Source organism: Hydra vulgaris, chromosome 10 (genome assembly GCF_038396675.1).
Source record: "Hydra vulgaris chromosome 10, alternate assembly HydraT2T_AEP".
Lineage (NCBI taxonomy): Eukaryota > Metazoa > Cnidaria > Hydrozoa > Anthoathecata > Hydridae > Hydra > Hydra vulgaris.
The window spans coordinates 31,447,501-31,468,377 of NC_088929.1; the positions used below are offsets into that span (position 1 = coordinate 31,447,501).

Consider the following 20,877-nt stretch of genomic DNA (forward strand, 5'->3'; position numbering starts at 1 on the left):
ATATATATATATTCATTCATTCTCATTAAAAAGTTTTGTTCAGAAATGTCAGGAAAAACTCTAAAAACATAAAAATTGAAGATAATTTATGTTGTATTTTAATTTTTTTAATAAAATGAGCTTTTTAAAACCACGTTATTTAAAAATATGGCAAATTGTTTCTTATAGAATGATACAAACTCTCTTTAAAAAGTCAAAGGTAAAAAGTCTTATCTCCATAAAAATCAGTTTAAATTTGTTAAAATTACATTTTTTAAATGCATTTTTTACATGTATAAACACATATTCAAATATGTTTATAAATTAACCTAGAACTATCTATTATCTTTGCATAAAATGAAAATTAAAACGAAAGGTTTTGTATTTAGGGAGAAATTTAAATGATAAAAAAGCTGTTTTTAGTCACTTTCAAACATATATTAACATTTAAATCTATTATTTCAGTACTTTATACAGTTTTTTATACTGTTAAAATCATAAGGAACTGTTGAAAATAGTTAGCTAATAACATATAATTAAGCTAATCAAAAAACTTTTGGAAAAATTTAAGGTGTTTCTTAATCACTGTCCTTGGAGAGGTGAATTAGAATAAATAAAAAACAAAAAAATATAGAATCTATAATCATTAGAATTTAAAGTTACAAGGGAAAAAAAATTTAAAAAAAAAATGAATTAAAATAAATGTTCAAAATATTGTATGTTTAATCAAAACTTTTTTTAAATGCGTAATCATTTACTAGCATGTATGGAATCTTACTTTTTTTAAATTAGTTAAAAAACAATAGTTTAAACTAAATGTTTTTTTTTTGGTTGAGTAATATTTTTGTTTCTTGTGTTTTAGTTTAGTTTAGTTCTTTTTATTTTCTCATTCATTAAAATTTCTTTTTTTAAAATTATGTTTCAATTAAGTCTAGATAAGACTTATTAGATTTGCAAACCTTTTTGACATTAGCATTTAGCTAATTCCTGGTACTGCGGGTAACAGTAACATATATACTATATACATATATATATATATATATATATATATATATATATCATGCCTTGTTTTAGATAATGAATGCTTAATGCATTAGCTTAATGTGAGTTTGACGTCATAAAATTCTCTTTATCTTTTTATTTTTTAAAGACATCAAAACTACCGCGATATAATGAATTTCCGCAAAACGCGACCATAAAAAAATAATTAAATTAACAAAAAACAATAAAGAAATATTATATTGGAATGTTTATTTGCTTTAAATTTTTTAAACTATTATTAAATAATTAAATGAAATATTAAATTTGTTTAAATGTTTAACAAACTGTTTTTTTTCTCATCATTAATATATGCATTAAAAAATTAATTTATTATTTAAAATATGATTTTTTTTTATTATTATATCTTAGTTTTTAATTTCTGCTTTGCTACTAAAAAACAATTTTTTATTTTTAAAAAGTTAGGGAGTAACAAATTAAAAGATTAACATTTTATTTATTTACTTTACCAGTGATTTGTATTTGTTAACAGCAAGTTTTATACGTTCAAAACGTATGTATTCTGCAAATTTTTGATGCAGCCTTAGAGTTTGTCTACAATTTTTAGTAAAATAAAAAAAAATAGTATAGGATATAGTAGTTAGACATTTTCTACGCTTTTGCATATATTTTGCAAGAGAACTCTCAATAATTTCGTTATAATCTTCAACCGACCAAAGACTATGGTTTCCAAGAATTACAACACAGCAAGTGCTTTGTGCCAAATGAAAAGAAGGTACCTTAAAAAAAAAATAAGGTCCTTCATCTATAATATAGAAAAATTTTAATAAATAAGGGCGCCAATCTGGTTGCTGTCCCAGAGCGTGACCGCTCTCGGCGGCCTGCTATTAACTTTTTTGCTTTTAAATTGAAATGGCTTGAAAATAGAAGAAGTTATTAAAATAAAACATCAACATTTAAATTAAACCCTTACATTTTTTGTTCCTTCTTTATTATTGTCAAAATCTTCATTTTTCAATTGTATAGCATATTGGTGAGTCCCACTTGATATATGTCTACTAGTGCTATCTTTTTTAATATTACTCGTACCATTTATAAATCGTAAGGCAGCTGCTCTTACTGCTCCATTAGTTCTTAATAAAATAGTGCTTCGATGAAGAGCACACAATTTACATATGATTTAAACTACATAAGTAGTTTCTTTTTCTGTAATGGTTTCAATTTGAAAATCCTTGCCATACTCCCATCTATTAAAAGTCTTCAAAGTAACTCTCTTACTTTTCAAAGTACTATCCATATTTTAATTTTAAAAATTTGGTAAAGAATAGGAAAAGTAAACTTTTTATATATCCTAGTTTGTCTTCATTTATATAGAAATATAAATAGTCATTAGTGAAGAATAACAACTGTTATAAATTTGTTTCTTGTTATAAATTTCATGGAGTCTGCAATGTGTGCCTTCATTAGGAAATTTCCTTATTGACGCGTTAAAAGTGTTAAGTGGAAATTATACTCTATTCTTGATTTATCTAAATTTAAGTTTTCTTAACAATTTTATTGCCTCGTTCGTAGAAGACATCGTCATCATCAACAGAGTGTCAATTAAGTTTTGTGAATAACAGTTAATTGTCTGCATCCTTTCTTTCCAAAAATAAAAATAAAAAAAAATGCATTTTCCAAAAATTTAATAATATTTGAGGTAATACAAAACTTTAATAGTAAATATATCTTCTACTAAAAAATAAAACGGGTAAAGATCGGTTTGTGTGCTAACTTTATTGGAAAGTCTGAATATTACACATACCTTTAGCATATTAAAAATTAAAAGAATAATTTTTTAATCAATTTTTTTTTAAGCTTTAAGGATTTTTCTGTTCACTTTTTGAATAGCGCATAAACTGTTAATTATGTAAAGCTGCTATTAAAAATAAATACATTTTGAATAAATATTTTATATAAAGTATGACATTGCAAGACCTTATTTTTATTATATATTGTATTGGTTTGCTTCAAGCGTGTTTGCGTTCAATATTTGCGCTTTTCAAGCAAAACAATCGATCATTACCATAAAACAAAATAAAAATAAAAATAACATAAACAGCGATAATATAGAATAAAACTTTTTTGGTTTTTGTTATTCACTTGTTTTTACTCTTCAATAGAGGTTTAAGAAATTTCTTTTTATTGCTATAAAAACTTGTATAAATAAATATACTTGGGCTTGCTAAATTAAAAAAATGATACATAAAAAAGTTTATCGTAACATTTAATCACAAATATTTCTTTTATGGTTTTCTTTTAAGTTTCGTTTAGTAACTTTGTATACAAAGCAAAAATTGAATAAACTTGTTTTTTGTTACTAATAATAATAAACAATTTTATTAATGATTTTTTATAAAATTTGTCATTACTTATCAAAATATATAGTATACTATATATTTTGATAAAAAAAAAGCTTAGTAAATAGCGCATATATCCAACATAATTGTCATTCAAACTTTTTTACATATCGTCAAAGTGGTTTTTTGTAAAATTAATTACTTCTTTTATCTTACCGCTTAATAGAGCAAAAGATTTAAAAGTTAAAAAAATATCAAAGTTGCTTCATGTAAATCGCTCTAGGCGTATGTAATTCGTACGTAAATTGCCGCAACTTAACGCTTTAAAACAAGCGCTGATATATATATATATATATATATATATATATATATATATATATATATATATATATATATATATATATATGTATAATATATATATTTATATCATATATATCTCATATATATATATATATATATATATATATATATATATGTATATATCATATATCATATATGTAGATACATGCTGTAAAGAAACATTGATGGAAACATCGCTGAATAAAGGCCTTTCTCTGCAAAAAAACAAACAACATTTGCCAATATATATTAAAAAGAATAAAAGTCCTCAACTTCTGAATTTGGGCAGTGCCCAAAACTCACACAAATATGTTCAATGCAGTCATTTTACAAACCTGTCATATCTTGTACAATTATAATATAAATTTTTAAATTATTCTGTTGATTTCTTTTATAAACAAAGAAAACAGGGGGTTAAGGTAAACAGGCAGATCATGGAATTTTAATGTTCAGATATGGATTTTTAGTGTTTGTCTTTTGAGTGTTCATATTTTTTTTCACTAAATAAGAATTTTACAGATGAATTTTAGTTGAGTTAATAATGGTAATTTTTTTTATTGCTAATACTGTCCCCTCCCCTCCTTACTAGTAAATAATACATTAATAATAGTAATTATGTTTAAGGTACAGATTTAATGTACAACTTTTTTTTTAAATAAAACTTCTATCTTTGTATTTTTTTGAAATAACATGAAGATGGGAGTAAGTTCAGAAGATTGATTTGAGAGGAAAGAAATTAGATAAATAAAAGTTTTTAGAGCTTGATAGGACAGTTATGATAAAAGACTTTGCTTAACGATAGTTCACAAAAGAATGAGTTTCAGTTGATGGAACTAGAGATGGCAGCTTGTTTGATCCATGATGGTATTTGTAGAAAAGAGAGAAAAAATTTAATTTTAACAGATGCTAATTTTGCAACAGGTTATATGGTTTCCACAGGAGGTCAGTAGTGAATGATAATATGAGTAGGCATAAAGTAGGCGACTCAGTAAGAGTGTTTCTATTCATCAATATAGGAATATTAAAAATATTGTGATAATTGATTGCAGTAAATAAATAAATTTTGCTTAAGTTAAAATTCACAAGCCACTGCAAGCCCCAAGCTATCACAGAAGTAAGGTTAGATTCAAGATCAGCTGTCTGTCTAAATGTGGAGTCTTTTACAATTTGCGACCCCAGCTAAACAAATAAGATTAGCAGGGGTTAGTGGCTGAGGTTAGCAGGAGTTAGTAGCTTTTTACTTATAAAACCTAAATACATAAGTAGATTTGTTGCAAATCATGACCTGCATTGTGCTCTTGCTCTAAGAACTTTATCTAGTGAGCTGGAAAGACCCACCACAACCTTCTCACTGATGCTTTTTTTAATTTTTTTAACTCATACTGTTATAGTTTATGTGTGTGAGATTCTTGCATCACTGTTGAATTGCATCTCTAATCTGTTTTAGAGATTGATGCATTCTGCTATCCATAATTTATGTTTTATTACTAATTTTGTGTCATTGCATGATGATTTTATTAAACTTGATGCATTTGTTAAATGCTGTTAAATTTTAACTACTATGCAACAAAAAAGGACAGTACTTCAAAAATTTCAACTACTATAAGAAAATAATTTTTGATAATGAAATAGAGAGAATGAAAAATATTATTCTGATGCTTACTAATTTTTATATTTTTATTTTTTATATTTTATTTACTTTCTTTTATATTTAGCTTTTATATTTTTAGTTCTTTCATTTTTTACTTTATCTTTCTCAGACGTAAAAAGGGCTTTATCATAGTCACTTAAATGATATTTTTTTAAACTTTTATTTGACCGATTGACTTGAGGTTTTCCAGCACTATCTCTCTAATATTGGAACTATCCAGCGCTCTCTTTAATATTGGAACTAAGTGCTAAACAAAAAGCAACTTTATAGAGCAAACAGATCTTGTGTAATTGCATTGGCTATATATTTTTTTGAAATGATCTGATTTCCTAATGCTTGAATAGAATCATTGGCCATTATGGATTGGTAAAATTTTGATAGGTCAGAATCTACTTTAATAATTTACTTTCAAATATTTGCAGATACTTAAAAACTAATGTTGAAACTTTTTTTTAGGGTTTAATTTTTTGCATTAATAAGATTAATCCTTTCAACATGTTGAAAGTTTTAATCTTATTAATGGATGCAAATTCTAATAGCTTTTTTTAGATAAAATTTTTTTTTTAATCCAACTTGTTAACATTAAACTAGAAAGTATAAATTCTTTTTAAAATCGATTGATTTAAGTAATGAATGTTTCCCTAATGCCATCTGCACTAAATGCAGAAAAGCATTAGAAAGATTGTCAAAATGAGATAAAAGCTTTTGAGTGAACTGAATAAAATTTTCAAAAGTCAAAGTTAGCATTCTTACCTGAATCCTTCTGTGTTTGTGACATCTGTAAAATTGTGCTCGAACTACAATTACTCCAGGATCAACATCTGAAAATAGAGAAAGATTCAAGCAAGATTGAAACAAGGTAAAGCACTTGCTGTTGAACAATCGAAAAGCTCTGCTAAAGCACTTTTTAATTTAAAAAACTCCTATTACCAAAATAAATAAATTTATAAATACTTGTGAACTTAATAGATATGGAACCAAAGTGATTAGCATATGTAGAAGCTGAAAAGAAAGTGACTTGAAAGTAATGCAAGAGTCAAAGTAAAGAAGATAGGTTTCTAAATGATTTTTATGATATAGCAGTAATCAATTTTGAAATAAGACCCCCTGCTTATTATTTTATTGTAAAAACATTAAAGGACTTATTGTTCATTATTTGATACAGTAACAATATAGAAAAAATTATCAAAGGGCATTTAAAAAGTAGGAATTAAGATTTTTTTGAAAAAAAAAACAACCAGAAATTAGCTATGAGGAATGAATAGGCAATAAAGAATACAAGATGAATCTGAATCTCATTCGAATCTTGAGAAAATTCTCAATATTTGAATGAAACTAATGAAGGTATCCATTTATCAGCTAATGCCTACAAAGCCTGTAAAACTAAGAAAATTTTTTTTTTTAATTTACATCAGTTTAGGATTAGGAGAGCATTAATTGAATTGCTGTTGTTTTTATGCTGAAAATTGCAACTTATATACTTTATTAAATTTAATTTTTACAACATTTAATCAACATACTTCTGGTAAATCTTCATTAATATATCAATAATTTTTTTGATGCAAAGATAAATTTATTAATACATTTATAAAAGTTACAATAAGATAATAGTTTAGTAAAATAAGATATTGAATACTTATTTTACTAAACTATTAATAAAAATTAACTGAAAATAGTCAAGAATTATTACATGACAGTGATTGGTATTTAACGATACAGCCTACATAATGTGTTTATCTATGAAGAACAAATTTATGGAAATTTTTTTTACATATGTTTGCCTAATTAACTGCAACATCTATTTAAACAGTGTGTATTTTGCATGGTCGCAGCACCAGTTTTTATCTGGAAAGGGGGACAGGGTTAAAAATTTTTTCATATTTTTTATTATATTTACAAAAATTTATTTTATTTTTTATATTAAAGTTAAAAAAACTTGGATAAATTTGGAGTAAACCAGAGTTGCCAATTTTGCAGAAAATTTATATAATTTAATATCAGGGGTAAATTAACTATTAAGGCTATCTTTACAACAAGCTTGCAATTGTGTAATTAAATAGAAAGACTGGAGGCTAATTTTTTAGCAAAAAATTTGAAAATGAATTCCCTTAGATATTTAAAAAAAAAAAATGCTGAATGCCTTTAAAGTGTTGTGTTTTTTCATGCTTATCTAACTATGACAAAATAATAAGGAATTGTTTACCAAAAGATTGTAAATTTTAAAAGACAATATCCCTGATTCAAAATATACTGTTATGCTCTAAACATTGGTCTGAAAATGTAAATTTGATAGTGATTATTGGTTAGAAACAACCAAATGAACCTCCAATAATATTTTAACCCCATTAATTTTAGTCAAACTCCAACAGCACCAGAAAAACCATGTATAACAACACAAACAGGTTTATCAGTAAGAAATATTCAAGAGGATAAAATTAACAGTTTTAATGAGGCTGATAACTTAGAGTTTGGTGAAATTATAATGAAGGTTGAAACTGAACAAATGCCTGTTATAAGTTACAAGTGTAATGATGGCAACCAAAAGATTTTGTTCAAAGAACTGGGGTGCCACAGTGAGGAACATTTTAATTATCTAACCTTTTAGTTTTTATGATTATATATTTAATACAGACTAATGTTTTTTATGTCTTAAAGTAGAACGAAATTAAGTCTTTATTTCATGAAAATATATATCAATAATAATAATAATAATAATAATAGTAATAATAATAATTGTAATAATAATAATAACAATAATAATAATGTTGATAATACTGTAATAATAATCATTGTTATTACTGTTATTATATTTTAAAAATTAAAAACTTTTTTTTTCATTCTACTTTATGTTGTGACTAATTTTATATTCATAATACTCTTTTAGATTTCTTCAAACTAAGAGTGATTCAAAATATACAGCATTTCATGTGTTTTATTTCATATGTTTTATTTCATGTGTTTTATTTCATGTGTTTTATTTCAACACTTTCACAGAACCGAATAAGAGTAATAAACAATTTTTCTATTTTATCTGAAGCAGTTTGTTTTTAAAACAATATTGAAATCACTAAAAAAAAAATGTTTTACAAAAAGATATATTTGAAAAGTACCATTTTTGGAGAGTCTTTGTACTCATCAGGCATTATTGATGTTGAGCATTATACAAGCGTTTAAGAAATGATTTTCAGCTACCTAGTGTCCCATCTTTAACAAAATTGACCTCAAAAGTAAATAAACTTGATACTGAATCTTTAAAACAGACAATGCTCATTTATTATAATGGTTGATGAAGTATACATCATTGTCACATTTCATAGTGGATAATACTATGGTCATACTCAGGATGACCCAGATAAGCTTTTCAGAACTTTCCTTTCTGTAATGTTTAAATGCTTGTTTGCAGTACCTACATTTATTGTCATTATTTTTGCTAATGTAATTGAATCTATCCGTGCTAATGTAATTAAACAATACAGTGGAAAAATTATTTCTGTAAATTGCAGCAGCAATCAATTAAGCAACCATTTTTTTACTCTTTTTGATAACATTCCTAATAAACTTTGGAGAACTAAAACAAATATATTTTTGTTTTAGTTCTCCATGTCTACTTATGGAAGAATATGCGTAACAATTAAATCTCATTTTGATGAAGCTGAGGAGTTGCTGATTGAGAAGATCTTGACAAACTGAGATTATTAGAATTAAACTTACTTATCACATTATTACAAAGCTTGTAGAACAGCTTTGGGAGATATGGCTGAAAAAAATGTAAAATTAGTAATGCTTGTTTTTTGTGAAGAAACCCATGGATAATGTTGAAGACACTTTTATTTATTATGAAATTTATGCCAGATATAATTAAATAGCGGAGCTTTAAAATTTCCTGGTGATACTTTGTATCAGTGGGTGTTTTCCTGTTACATTTTATGGAACTAGATATTTCTGTTATGGTTTGTCAAAAATCAGTATCTAAATTAGGTAGTTGCACCAAAAAAGTTAATTTAATCCAATACCAATAAATGTGTAATAAAATGAATGAAAAATGCTTTCCAACAACACCAAATTTATGATGCTGGCATTATTGGTTCAAAAGTTATTGAGATTTTTAGTTTGTCCGAAGTGCCTTGACATCCTATGGACTTTATATAGAGAAATAAAAAAAAGTGAAGCAAATTTCTTTCAAATGTAAATATTTCAGAAAGTATTATGAATACATTAACAAAAGTATATACCAAAATGAGCAGTTTCAAAAGAGGAATTTATTTGTACTAGTTGCAATGAAAAATGAAATGAAATAAAGAAATTATTATCCATAAATTATGCAAATTACAAAAAAACGTTTGATGATTTTTTTTAAATAAATATGAATATTTCATAAGTTTTTAAGATTACATATAGGTAAAAAAAACACATCAAAATGAACAGTTTCAAGAGATGAATTTGAACTTATAAGTAGCAAAAGAACATGAAAATTATTTTCTTACATAAACAATAACAGTTAACTAAACTTCAAAAAATAGTTTGCCAAGTATCATGTCAGCAATAATTGACTCAATAAACATGTCAAAATCCTCTGATGAGTCCTCGTCGAAACCCCAGTAAGATGTAACATACACAGTTCTCTTGTCTTTTTGCCTTTCTGTTAGTATTCGTCCATAAAAAATTTTGTCCTGTCCATTGTCTAGTTCCCATTTATGATTAAACAAATGATTAGTCATACTTTGATTGCTTAACATTTTTTCAAGAAAAGGGCTCTGGTTTGGGGCAACTTTTATAAACATTTCATTACCAACAGTTTCAATACCAACAGTACAAAATCTTTTTATTTTCCATTTTTTAAATGACGAAGGAAAGCCCACTTGTCAAAAATCCGTCGCACATTATCTTTATATTGCACTTTTATATTTTATATTCATATTGCAAATTGCAGATTCGCCAGATTTTTCTTTACAAAAATACTGCCATGCTTTCGATCCATTTACAATTGACATGGTATAACTAAATTGAATCGCAAAGCAACTAAAGGTAAAGTTATAAATATTTCTTACATATGTATGATATCTTACGTATCACTTTATATGTCTTTGTTTGCCGTTTTTTAAATACAAAAATTATTGAATATTTCAATACAGAAAAAGTTTAACTTTTCAATAATTTAGAAGTTTAAAAATCAAACTTGCTGCTTCCGTCGCTAGAAATCTTTTTTATATTTTACTCATATTTTATAACAACGAGTAAAAAGAAAACATTCCTTGAATTAGATAGTTTAAGATAGTTTTAATAACATTTCTTGTTGTGTTAGGTTTTAATATAAGATATGAACACATAAAAATGCAACTAAATGCAATAATATTTTTCTTATTTTTGGTCGAATTAGTTCAAACAGTTATCATATGTAAAATTAAAAAAAAATTATGTTCCGGGATATAACAGTGATATCCCGGGAAATCCTGCTGCCACTTTTATCCCAGGGATCCCGGAAAAACGGGATCCCGGGATCCCGTTTGAGAAACCCTAATTTAAATGCTTTATTTTTTTTGTTTCTATTTTTACAGAGAATTGTTTAAGAAACTTTTTTTTTTAACTTGACTAACTAGTTAAATCATTAAAAATTACTATTTTAAAAAGACTACATTATTATTGATATAAAATTTTTTAATTTTATTTATTATTGATATAAAATTTTTTATGCGACTTTTTCAAATAAAATGTTTTTACAATTTAAAAATATTATATTTTTTTCATTTCAATAATTTAATTTCATTTTTTAAATAAACAAGAATTTAAATAAAATTTGTTCATTTATTAAACAATCATTAGAAGTAATTTTTGAAAGCATTTTGCGTAACTTTAAAAAAACGTTTCAAAAGATAAGTTTTTTTAAGAAAGTAATTTATTTCAACCGCAATTAAAAACATAACAAAAAGTAATTTTCGCCTCGAGTTTGAGTTGAATTTTAAAGCTTATATAATTTCTTTTTTGTGAGGAAATGTTTTCTTTTTTAGCTTTTTTAATTTTTTTTTATACTTTTCGGACTTAAAAAAAAATAACTTAAAAACGCTGAGCTAAACTGTTTAGCTTATCGTTTTCAGCGCATTTCTGAAATATTCTGAAAATCGTCAAAACATCTATACAGTCATGGTCAAGTTGTCAACAAAAAAAAAATTACTTGCATGGTCAGCAATAGCGTTCAATTGCACGTCATTCCTGTCCACGCCTGTAAATATTTTAATTTGATTAATCAAGTTTATTTTTATCTTGCTCTTCTAAAATAAAAAAAATTGTATTAGAATCGTATCTAATATACTTTTAACCCCATGGTGATGCAGCCATTTCAAAATTATTTTTTAAAGTAATAAGGTTTAACAAAACCTTAAGTTTGAAAAAGTCAGGGAAGCCTGAGCTTCTCTGACTTTTTAAACTCGAGGCCGCCGGAAATAATATCATTGGCTGATGCAGCTATAATGGTGTTATTTCCTAGAATGGTTGAAAGTTATTATGTTAAAAAGCTATAAAGTTACAGAGCCATGGCTTACTCTTGAGTCCTTAATACAACACGGTGAAGGTGGGGAGGGGGTGCAGTTAGTTCAGATCTAATAAACTTGTGTTTTCTTCTAAACTATATTTATCTTGGTCAATTCGTAAAAACTTCCGATCAGACACTGTGTTACAATATAAGTATTTTTTATAAAAAATTTTAATTTATAAATCCAAAATGATTTTTCATAAAACATAAAAAACAAAACTATTTAATTCTAGCGTGGCTTAGGGTCAAATGCACATTTTCTAACATCTGTTTTATCATATTTTCAATAGGGTTTAATATGGTAATAAAGGTTTTACACTTAGGTGAGAAATAAACCAAAAGCTTATTTTTGACATATGAAGATTTACTAGGTCGACAATTTTTAAAGCCTGTTAACACTGATAGTGACTGAAATAATTATTCTCTCATTTATTAAGGTTGATTTTCACTGAATTTTTTTTTTAGATTTGAGATATAAATTTTTTTGTTCATAACAAGTTAAAAGTGCACCAAATACATTTTAGTAGAGCATTTATCAATCGTTTGTCATACTTGTATATTATGACTTTGAATTACCACCGAAATATAGAATATTTAATTATTGAAATTATAGAAGGATTGAATTATTTTTATGCAAGAAAACATAAAAAGTTCATAACTTTTTTTTTTTAATTTAAGAGTTATTCTACTGATAAGTTTAAAATAAATTTCAATAAAATTGATCCATTAAAATCGTATGGCTGCATCAGCCAAGGGCAGTGTTTAAGGGTATAAAATAAGTGCAGTGGTTGAGGGTTAAATAGCTATATAACTAAACTATTTACTTCACCTTCTCAGAAAGAACCTGCACAAAAAAATTGAAGCTGCAATTAAAATAAAGAAAAGAATTCTTTTTTTTTTTTAATTAAGTAAAAAATCAATATGAAATATTTATTTTGTGTTTTTTTTGTTGTTGTTGTGGTTGTTGTTGTTGCCAAAAAAGTCTTTCCGTTCAGTTGTGCAATTGCAAGGTCTGTTATTAAAATGGTCTTGTATATCAACTAAATTTGGTATAAATATTAATATAAGGTCTGCACCTCCTATAAAGTAGGTATTTTTTTTATTTGATTGTCATGGATATCTAATTTTGCAATTGTATTGACAATAATTCAAATTAAAATAAAATTTTTTCATTGAAAAATGTAAATTAGTTATTATGATGAAAGCTTGATGATTTTAGTAGTTGAATTTTTCTGATGACTCAATGAGTCAGGTTTATGATGACTCAATGAGTCAATGACCTTAAAAAAAGATTTACGAATGCTAACTGGCACGTAGTACCATGGAAATAAATTTACATACATGCGAGCAACTTGTAAAATATACTCGTGGAATTTATCACCAACATCTAGACTACAAGATAATGTATATAGGATTACAAAATAATTTTTAAAGAATAGTTTTTGGTAAACCAATTATGTTTGATACTTCTTCCGATTCTCTAAAGAAACAGCATGCAGTGTTGCTATTGTTACTAGTGCCAGAGTTATTAGCTTTAGGCATGTCAACAGCCAAGTTCGTCAACTAATTTGCATTAAAATTCATTATTTTTTTTTACAGCCCGTTCGCTAACAGCTCCACATACTCTCAATTTCTTAATTTCAAACTTGTAGGCAACATGTAGAAAGCCTTATCCATATAATCCATAGAAAGCCATACTTAGGTTCAGTTTGTAAATCGTTTATACGTAGCACAAACACTGCAACTAGCAAAAAATTTGGTTGCTATGCTAAATTAGGTAACCATGACTACCTAATAAAAAACACCTTCAATAGTAGTACTGCCCATATATAAATGCACGTGATGAATTTAGTCTATATAGCACAAATAAAAAGTCTGCAATTACCTGAAATAGTTTGTTGCTGTGCAAATTAAGGTATCCAACGCAACTAAATGAAAAGAAAAAAAAACCTTCACAAGAAGCCAACAGTATATTTTCAGCATTTAGAATATGGTTCTTTTATTATTTTTTATATATATTGTTATCTTTTTATTATTAAATATATTGTTCTCTTATTATTGATTATTTGTTCCTTTATTATTGATTGTTTCCCTTGTGTTTAACACCAATCATATATTAATGACTTTAATTATGTAAGATGTATTTAAGAAATATATATTGTATAAGTGAGACAACAACTTATAAATCTTATATATAATATAAGTGTAATACAAATAACACAAAGTATAAATTTAATTCAGGGACAACTCGTGGATTCGGTGATCATGATTTAGAAGTACCTTACTCTATTGGCGTAAAAATAAAACCGTTCATGTTAGCTGCTCCGGATGTCAAAGTATTTCAGCTTAGCGATAGTGACTTCAATGAAGATGACGTGCTTGTTATTTCTACAGATGGATTATGGGAAAAACTTACTATAGAAAATGTAAATGAAATTCTCAAAAACAAGTTATCAAATCAAGAACCATCTGACCCTAGACGTTATATTGTTGCTGCACAAAGTCTTGTTGATGAAGCTCGAGGTTCTTTTACCGAACATGGTTGGAGGACAATAGATAATAAAAATGGTAGTTACGATGATATATCTGTATTTGTAATTCCTTTAGCAAATTGGAAAGCGGAACTTAGTTTTATTTTGCAAAAGCATAGTAATGATGATTGTGTTAATGATTCCTTATTTTAATCATAATGGTGAAAACTTAAAGAATGCTTGAATTAATTCTTCAATGAACTTAATTAATGCAAAAATAACTATAAGCAATATTCAGTGAGTGTTAAAATTAGCGCCTCAAATACACACACACACACACACACACACACACACACACACACACACACACACACACACACACACACACACACACACACACACACACACACACACACGCACACACACACACATATGTATGATGAATATCAATGAACTTATGTGATGCAAAAGCAATATTCAGTGAGTGTTAAAATTAACGCCTAAAATATTTAAATAAATACATGCATGAATACATATATATATAATATATATATATATATATACATACATACATACATACATACAACAATCTTTATTAAGTAATAATTAGATTTGAAATTTGCATATACACACATAAATATGCTTAAGTATTTATATAAATATATACATACATATACATTAATATATGTATAAAATAAATTTTATATTAATGCGTATATAATTTTATATTTAGTTATAGTAAAAATGGAAGACAAATATTAAATGCTCATTTCTTAAATATTTTATGGGTTCAGTATAAGGTTTCAAAAAAGATTAAAATTTTTGCAAATTTTGCAGGCAGACTAATGTCTAATTAAACCTGGCCGAAATACGCTCATGGTATCATCATCTTAGCAATTGTATTTTAGGAAACAATGTAAATAATAATTCTATTTTGTTGACAAATATATGACTTTACTCAGATTTGAATGAATATAGCTACTTTTTTCATTATTACAATTATAAATTTATGATACGAAAAAAAATATTTTAATAAAGTTTTTTAACGGTTTTTATAAATATTATTGAGTTTTGTAAATTTTCTTAATATAAAATAAGCAGTCGTGGCACAGTGGTTAAAGCGCGCTTGTTTCAGAATCAAAAGGTTTGATGTCAGCTCTGGCCACAAGGACTTCTTGAAGTACCTTAATAACCGCACAAAAAAATTTTCTCGTTTTTCTTTTTCATCAAAACGTCCAATTTTGGGGCGCTTTCTCGAGCACTGCTGGCTGTATATCGCGAATAACACAAACGATGCTGGCCTCAAGGAGTTTATTGTTGCTCGTTTATCAGTATAAACCAGTGACTTCACGTAGCTCTAAAGAATAATCTAAAGAAAATTTTGCACGATTTTAGTGCCTAATTAATCAGGTGCGTTTCTAATTTTCTATTTAATCGCCTAATTTTATTTTAATAAGTAAAGTTGCAGTCGCCGTATGCTACGTAGCGCAATTCTTTTGAAATCAAATCTTGTCCATCCATGTTTTTAAGCAAAAAATTGTTGATCGTGGTTCGGTAATAATCTCCATGGGTCGCAACATAACGCAATATTCTCTTCAGTACGCAAATTTCTTCGACATGATGTTATTCTTTCCTCTAAAGAATATGTGGTATGAAATCTATCCACTGTTGACGGAAAGCTTGCTCAAATAGACAGTTATGTGCGCCATAACTTTATATTTATATATATATATATATATATATATATATATATATATATATATATATATATATATATAATTTGCGCAAATCAACGAGTGATTTTCAAAATGAATTTAAATAATTTCGTAGGCTTGTTTAAGTGCTTTTCATGATGATTTGTTAAAGTATATTATAAATAAAATTTAATTTTTTGTGTTGTTTTTTACAGTTTCAAGTTCTATCGGGCTTTAAAAAACATCGTTTAATACTATTGAATAGGGTTCATTTTCGAAAACACAATTTTCGATGAAAACATTATCGATAAAAAAACTTTTTTTTCGGATTTTGTAAAAAATTTCGAAAACTATCGAATAGCTAAAATAATTTCAAAAGCTTAAATTTAATTTTTTAAACTCATTTTAATTTCGAAAAAAATATATATATACTAAATTAATTTTGAAATTTAAGTTGAATTTTGAAAAGTTAAATAAATTTCGAAAAAAAAAAATGAGTTTCGAAAAGTTAATTCGTTTCGGAAAAAAAAAAGAACTTCGATAAGTTAAAGTAGTTTCAAAAAAAAAAAAAAGGTTTTCGATTAAATGAATCTTTTTTGAAAAAAAAAATAAGCTTCGAAAAGTGGAATGTCTATTTGCGCATTTAGTGAACGCGAACGTTTACTAAAACTTTTATTCGCGCGGACGTCTACAAAGTCAAAAGTGTACACGTAGACGATAATTCGTCTGATTTTTTTTCCCACGAACTTTAGGAAGTCAGACGAGAAATCTTTGGTTAAAAAATCATGCAGAAAAATATTTAATAAATTTTTTTTAATGATAGGGGTGCTAAACTGCTTTTGTAAAAAGTTAAATGAAGATATATGAATAAAAATAAATTTAATTTATTTCCTACTCTAAAACATCTTTTTTTATAATAACGCAACTGTAAAAATCTATTTTATAAACCTATTTTACCCTGTTACTTTACTTTACAAAAAAGTACTGTCCGAAGGCTCAACACCTACAGTTTGGAAACAGTCACACGTCACACCGTTGTTTAAAAAAGATGCCGCTATTTACAGACCAGCGTCTATCCCGTTAGTTCCATGTAAAGTAATGGAAAAAATTATCAGGTAACAGATAACCAAATATCTTGAAAAAACGAGCTGCATCTCACATAATCAACATGAATTTATGTCCAAAAAAGGATGCACGTCTAACTTATTGGAGAGTGTCGACTACATCACGAAAGCGTTAAGAAAATTTTTTTGTCGATATTGCACTTTTGGACTTCGCGAAAGCGTTTGATAAAGTTTCTCACCGTAGACTACTTCATAAATTGAAAGCATATGGGATTAATGGAAATATTCTTAAATGGATTGAGTCATTTTTGATTAGTAGAAAACAGCGAACCGTTTTAGGTGAACATTCTAGCGACTGGACCGATATAGACGACTTAACGGATAAGATAAAATCAGTTCATAAAATCTATGCTGACGAAACTAAACTGTTACAAGAAATAAGACCTGAGTTTCACGATGCTGATCGCCGGATCCTTCAAAACGATTAAAACATTGTCACAGAATAGTTGAAAGGATTTAAACATTGTCACAGAATGGCAGAAAGGAATGGCTATTGGAATTAAATGCTCCAAAATGTAAAGTTATGCATCTTGGTTATGGAAAATTGTAATCATGAATATGTAATGAATTATGGAAATACATCACTTACTCTTGAGGCAACGGATATTGAGAGAGACTGGGTATCTTTATATCTAACGATCTTAAATGGAATCAACTCATATAGGTTGCAACACGCAAAGCAAATATGATACTTGGCCTATTAAAAAAACATTTAGATCAAGAGATATGAAGCTTTGGAGTAAATTATACACTATGTACAGTATTGGACAAAGTATTTGCAACCAACATCGAACAATGCTAAAAAGTGTTCCTAATTTTACAAACGAAACGAACTATACTACCACAGCAAACAGTTCAGGAGTCTGGAGTCATAGCATGCCTAGACATGAGCAATCAGATGACAGGTGATTGCACACAGGCAGAATTTCGTTGACAAGTGCCATTTTGCAGCGGACAAAACAAGTGCAACTTTTTTGATTTGTTTCATTTTCTTAAGTCTGTTTTAATAATTTTTTTAATAATTAAAGGAAGTATCCAGAAGTTTCCAGAAGCATGCAGAAGCTTCCAGAAGTTTCCAGAAGAAGCATCTGGAAGCACTCAGTAGCATGCAGAAATATCCAGAAACATTCAGAAGCATCCAGACGCATCCAGAAGCATCGAAAAGAAGCATCTAGAATCTTCCAGAACAGGTTCATTTTACTATATAAGAGACATGTAAATCGACATGTAATTCAGTCAGTATATGGAAATCAATCAGTCAGTATTATCAAGACAGTTTATCAAAGTGAGTTTTATCAAAGTGTTTTATCGAAGAACATCAATACAAGAAGTGAAATACAAAAAGTGTTTCATTACATCAATACAGTCCACATCCAACCAAGATGTTGTGTTCCACAGAGCATTGTTGAATCAGCACAAGGTAAATGTAACACGGTAAGCAATGAGAAGCGTGATTATTTTTATTATTTTTATGACTTCAAGTGCAAAAATGGCTCCCGACAGTCTTGGATCGGAACTAAGAAAGAAAATTATTGGCGATTACGTAAGTGGAATGTCACAAAAAAGTATTTGTGATAAATATCGCGTGACAAAATGGACCGTATCAAGACTATGTTCCAAATATCGTTCAACGGGGAAGTTGGCAGCAGATAACAAAGGTGGAAGACCGCGTTCCACCACTTCTAGAGAGAATTCTATGATCGTCAAATCCGCCAAGAAGGATCCCTGGATATCATCAGTCGAGATACAAAAGCAATTAGAGCTGCCTGTATCGGACCGAACAATCAGACGACGTGCTGTTGAAGCCGGATTGTTTTCTCGACGCCTTGCAAAGAAACCGCTGATTTCACTAAAAAACCAGAAGAAAAGACTCCTGTTTGCTACATCTCATATTGACTGGAATGTGCAGAAATGGCGAACTGTCATGTTCAGTGATGAATCGAAGTTCAACATGATTGGGAGCGATAGCATTTGCCGTGTAAGTTGACCGGCCGGAGAAACGCCTCGATTTACGTTACTGCCATAAGACCGTGAAGCATGATGGAGGCAATGTAATGGTCTGGGGGTGTTTTTCTGCTAACGGTCTAGGTCCAATACATCAAAACGATGGAATAATGGATCGTTTCATTTTTATAAAAATATCCTGAAAGATGTAATGTTACCTCATGCTGAATGGAATATGCCAATAAAATGGGTATTTCAGCAAGACAACAATCCCAAACACACTGCAAAAGTAGTTAAGCAGTGGTTTCAAGACAACCACCTATCAATGATGGATTGGCCGCCTCAATCTCTGGATCTCAACCCTATCGAGAACCTGTGGAAGATCGTCAATCGCAGAATTAATCGTGAAGGTGTTCGTAATAAGGATCAACTGTTTGAACAAATCCAAAAGGCCTTGGCAGCGATTCCACAAAGTTTCATTGATCACCTGATCGAATCTATGCCTCGAAGATGCAAGGCTGTGATCGACAACAAAGGATTCGCCACGAAATATTGATAGCGAAATACAGCTTGGTCAACATTTTGTCGAGTTGCACTTGTTTTGTCCAGAAGGAAATCAACTTTTTTTAATACTTTTGATTAATTTATTAATTTTCGTGTACAAATAATGAACTTTGTGATGAATAAAACTTGAAGAAATTTGTCTCTAAACAGTTACATAGTTATTTCTCTAAATTGAAAAAATGCAGCACTTTTATATAAAGAAACTAAATTAGCATTATTTGGTTGCACTCGTTTTGTCCGATACTGTATGTTAGGCCGCATCTGGAATTTGCAGTTCCGGTATGGTGTCCTTACTTAAAAGGTGACATTAAAGAAATTGATAAAATTCAGCACAAAGCAACAAAAGTACGTCATGATTTAGTAGGATTACATTACGCTGAATGGTGTCGGCGGCTCAATTTTACTACTTTGGAAACTCGCAGGAGGCTTGATCCAACAGTTTAAGCTAGAAAACAGTTTTGAGAATATCAATTGGCATAATCCACCAATTCGCAGATCACCTTTCAACGCCCTAATGCGTGAATTCATATATAATAATGCTCGTCACAATTTTTTTACAAATCGTATTGTCAATGATTTGAAAAACGTGCCGTCAGCATGCAAAATGGCTCCGTCAGTTAAGCATTTAATAATAGAATTAACTAGTATTTTTCTACAGCTGCAAACAGTACATCTTTTACTGAAGATGAGCTGCATGTTTATTAATTAATTCATGATTTAGCAGCTACAAATATTGGCTTTTTAGATACTATTTGTTATAGATATAAAATTTAATTAAATGAAAGGAATCTTTTTTCTCTTTTTTTCAATTTTGATATCAACTCACTTGCTATGAAATAACAAATGCTTTTTTTTTGCCTAAAGTTTATATTTCACAAACCATAAACTTTTGTATAATTTGTTAGTTTTGTTTGTTTGTTTTTTAATTATTTGTCATGTTATCTAAAAAGACTTATTTAAATATATTACTATTACTAAAACAAATTTAAATCTTTTTAAATTGCTAGAAAATAAATAATAAAACCCGCTAACACTAAGCAATATTTTATTGTTTTTTATTAGATTGTAAAATGAATCTGTGCAAAAACCAAAGTTTTCTCGTCTGACTTGCCAAAGCTCACGGGGAAAAAAAGTCAGACTAATTATCCAACAGTCGAACGTTGTTCGACTGTTAAAAAAAAGTTAGTTGGATTTGAATTGTCAAATCCAACTAACTTTTAGGATTCTTTCTTTTTCTTTACCCTCAA

The 20,877-nt window shown here is 27.9% G+C and overlaps 1 protein-coding gene across 3 annotated transcripts in view; it reads left to right on the top strand.

Moving 5' to 3' along the window:
• Nucleotides 1–14,738, top strand: part of LOC100210854 (protein phosphatase 1H) — a 63,427-nt gene extending 48,689 nt beyond the window's left edge. For all 3 annotated transcript variants that reach the window (XM_065807782.1, XM_065807780.1, XM_065807781.1), the window contains one exon: nt 14,075–14,738. In XM_065807782.1, the coding sequence (XP_065663854.1) occupies nt 14,075–14,517 (443 nt within the window). In that variant the 3' untranslated portion in view covers nt 14,518–14,738. The remainder of the gene's footprint in view (nt 1–14,074) is intronic.
• Nucleotides 14,739–20,877: the final 6,139 nt, after the last annotated feature.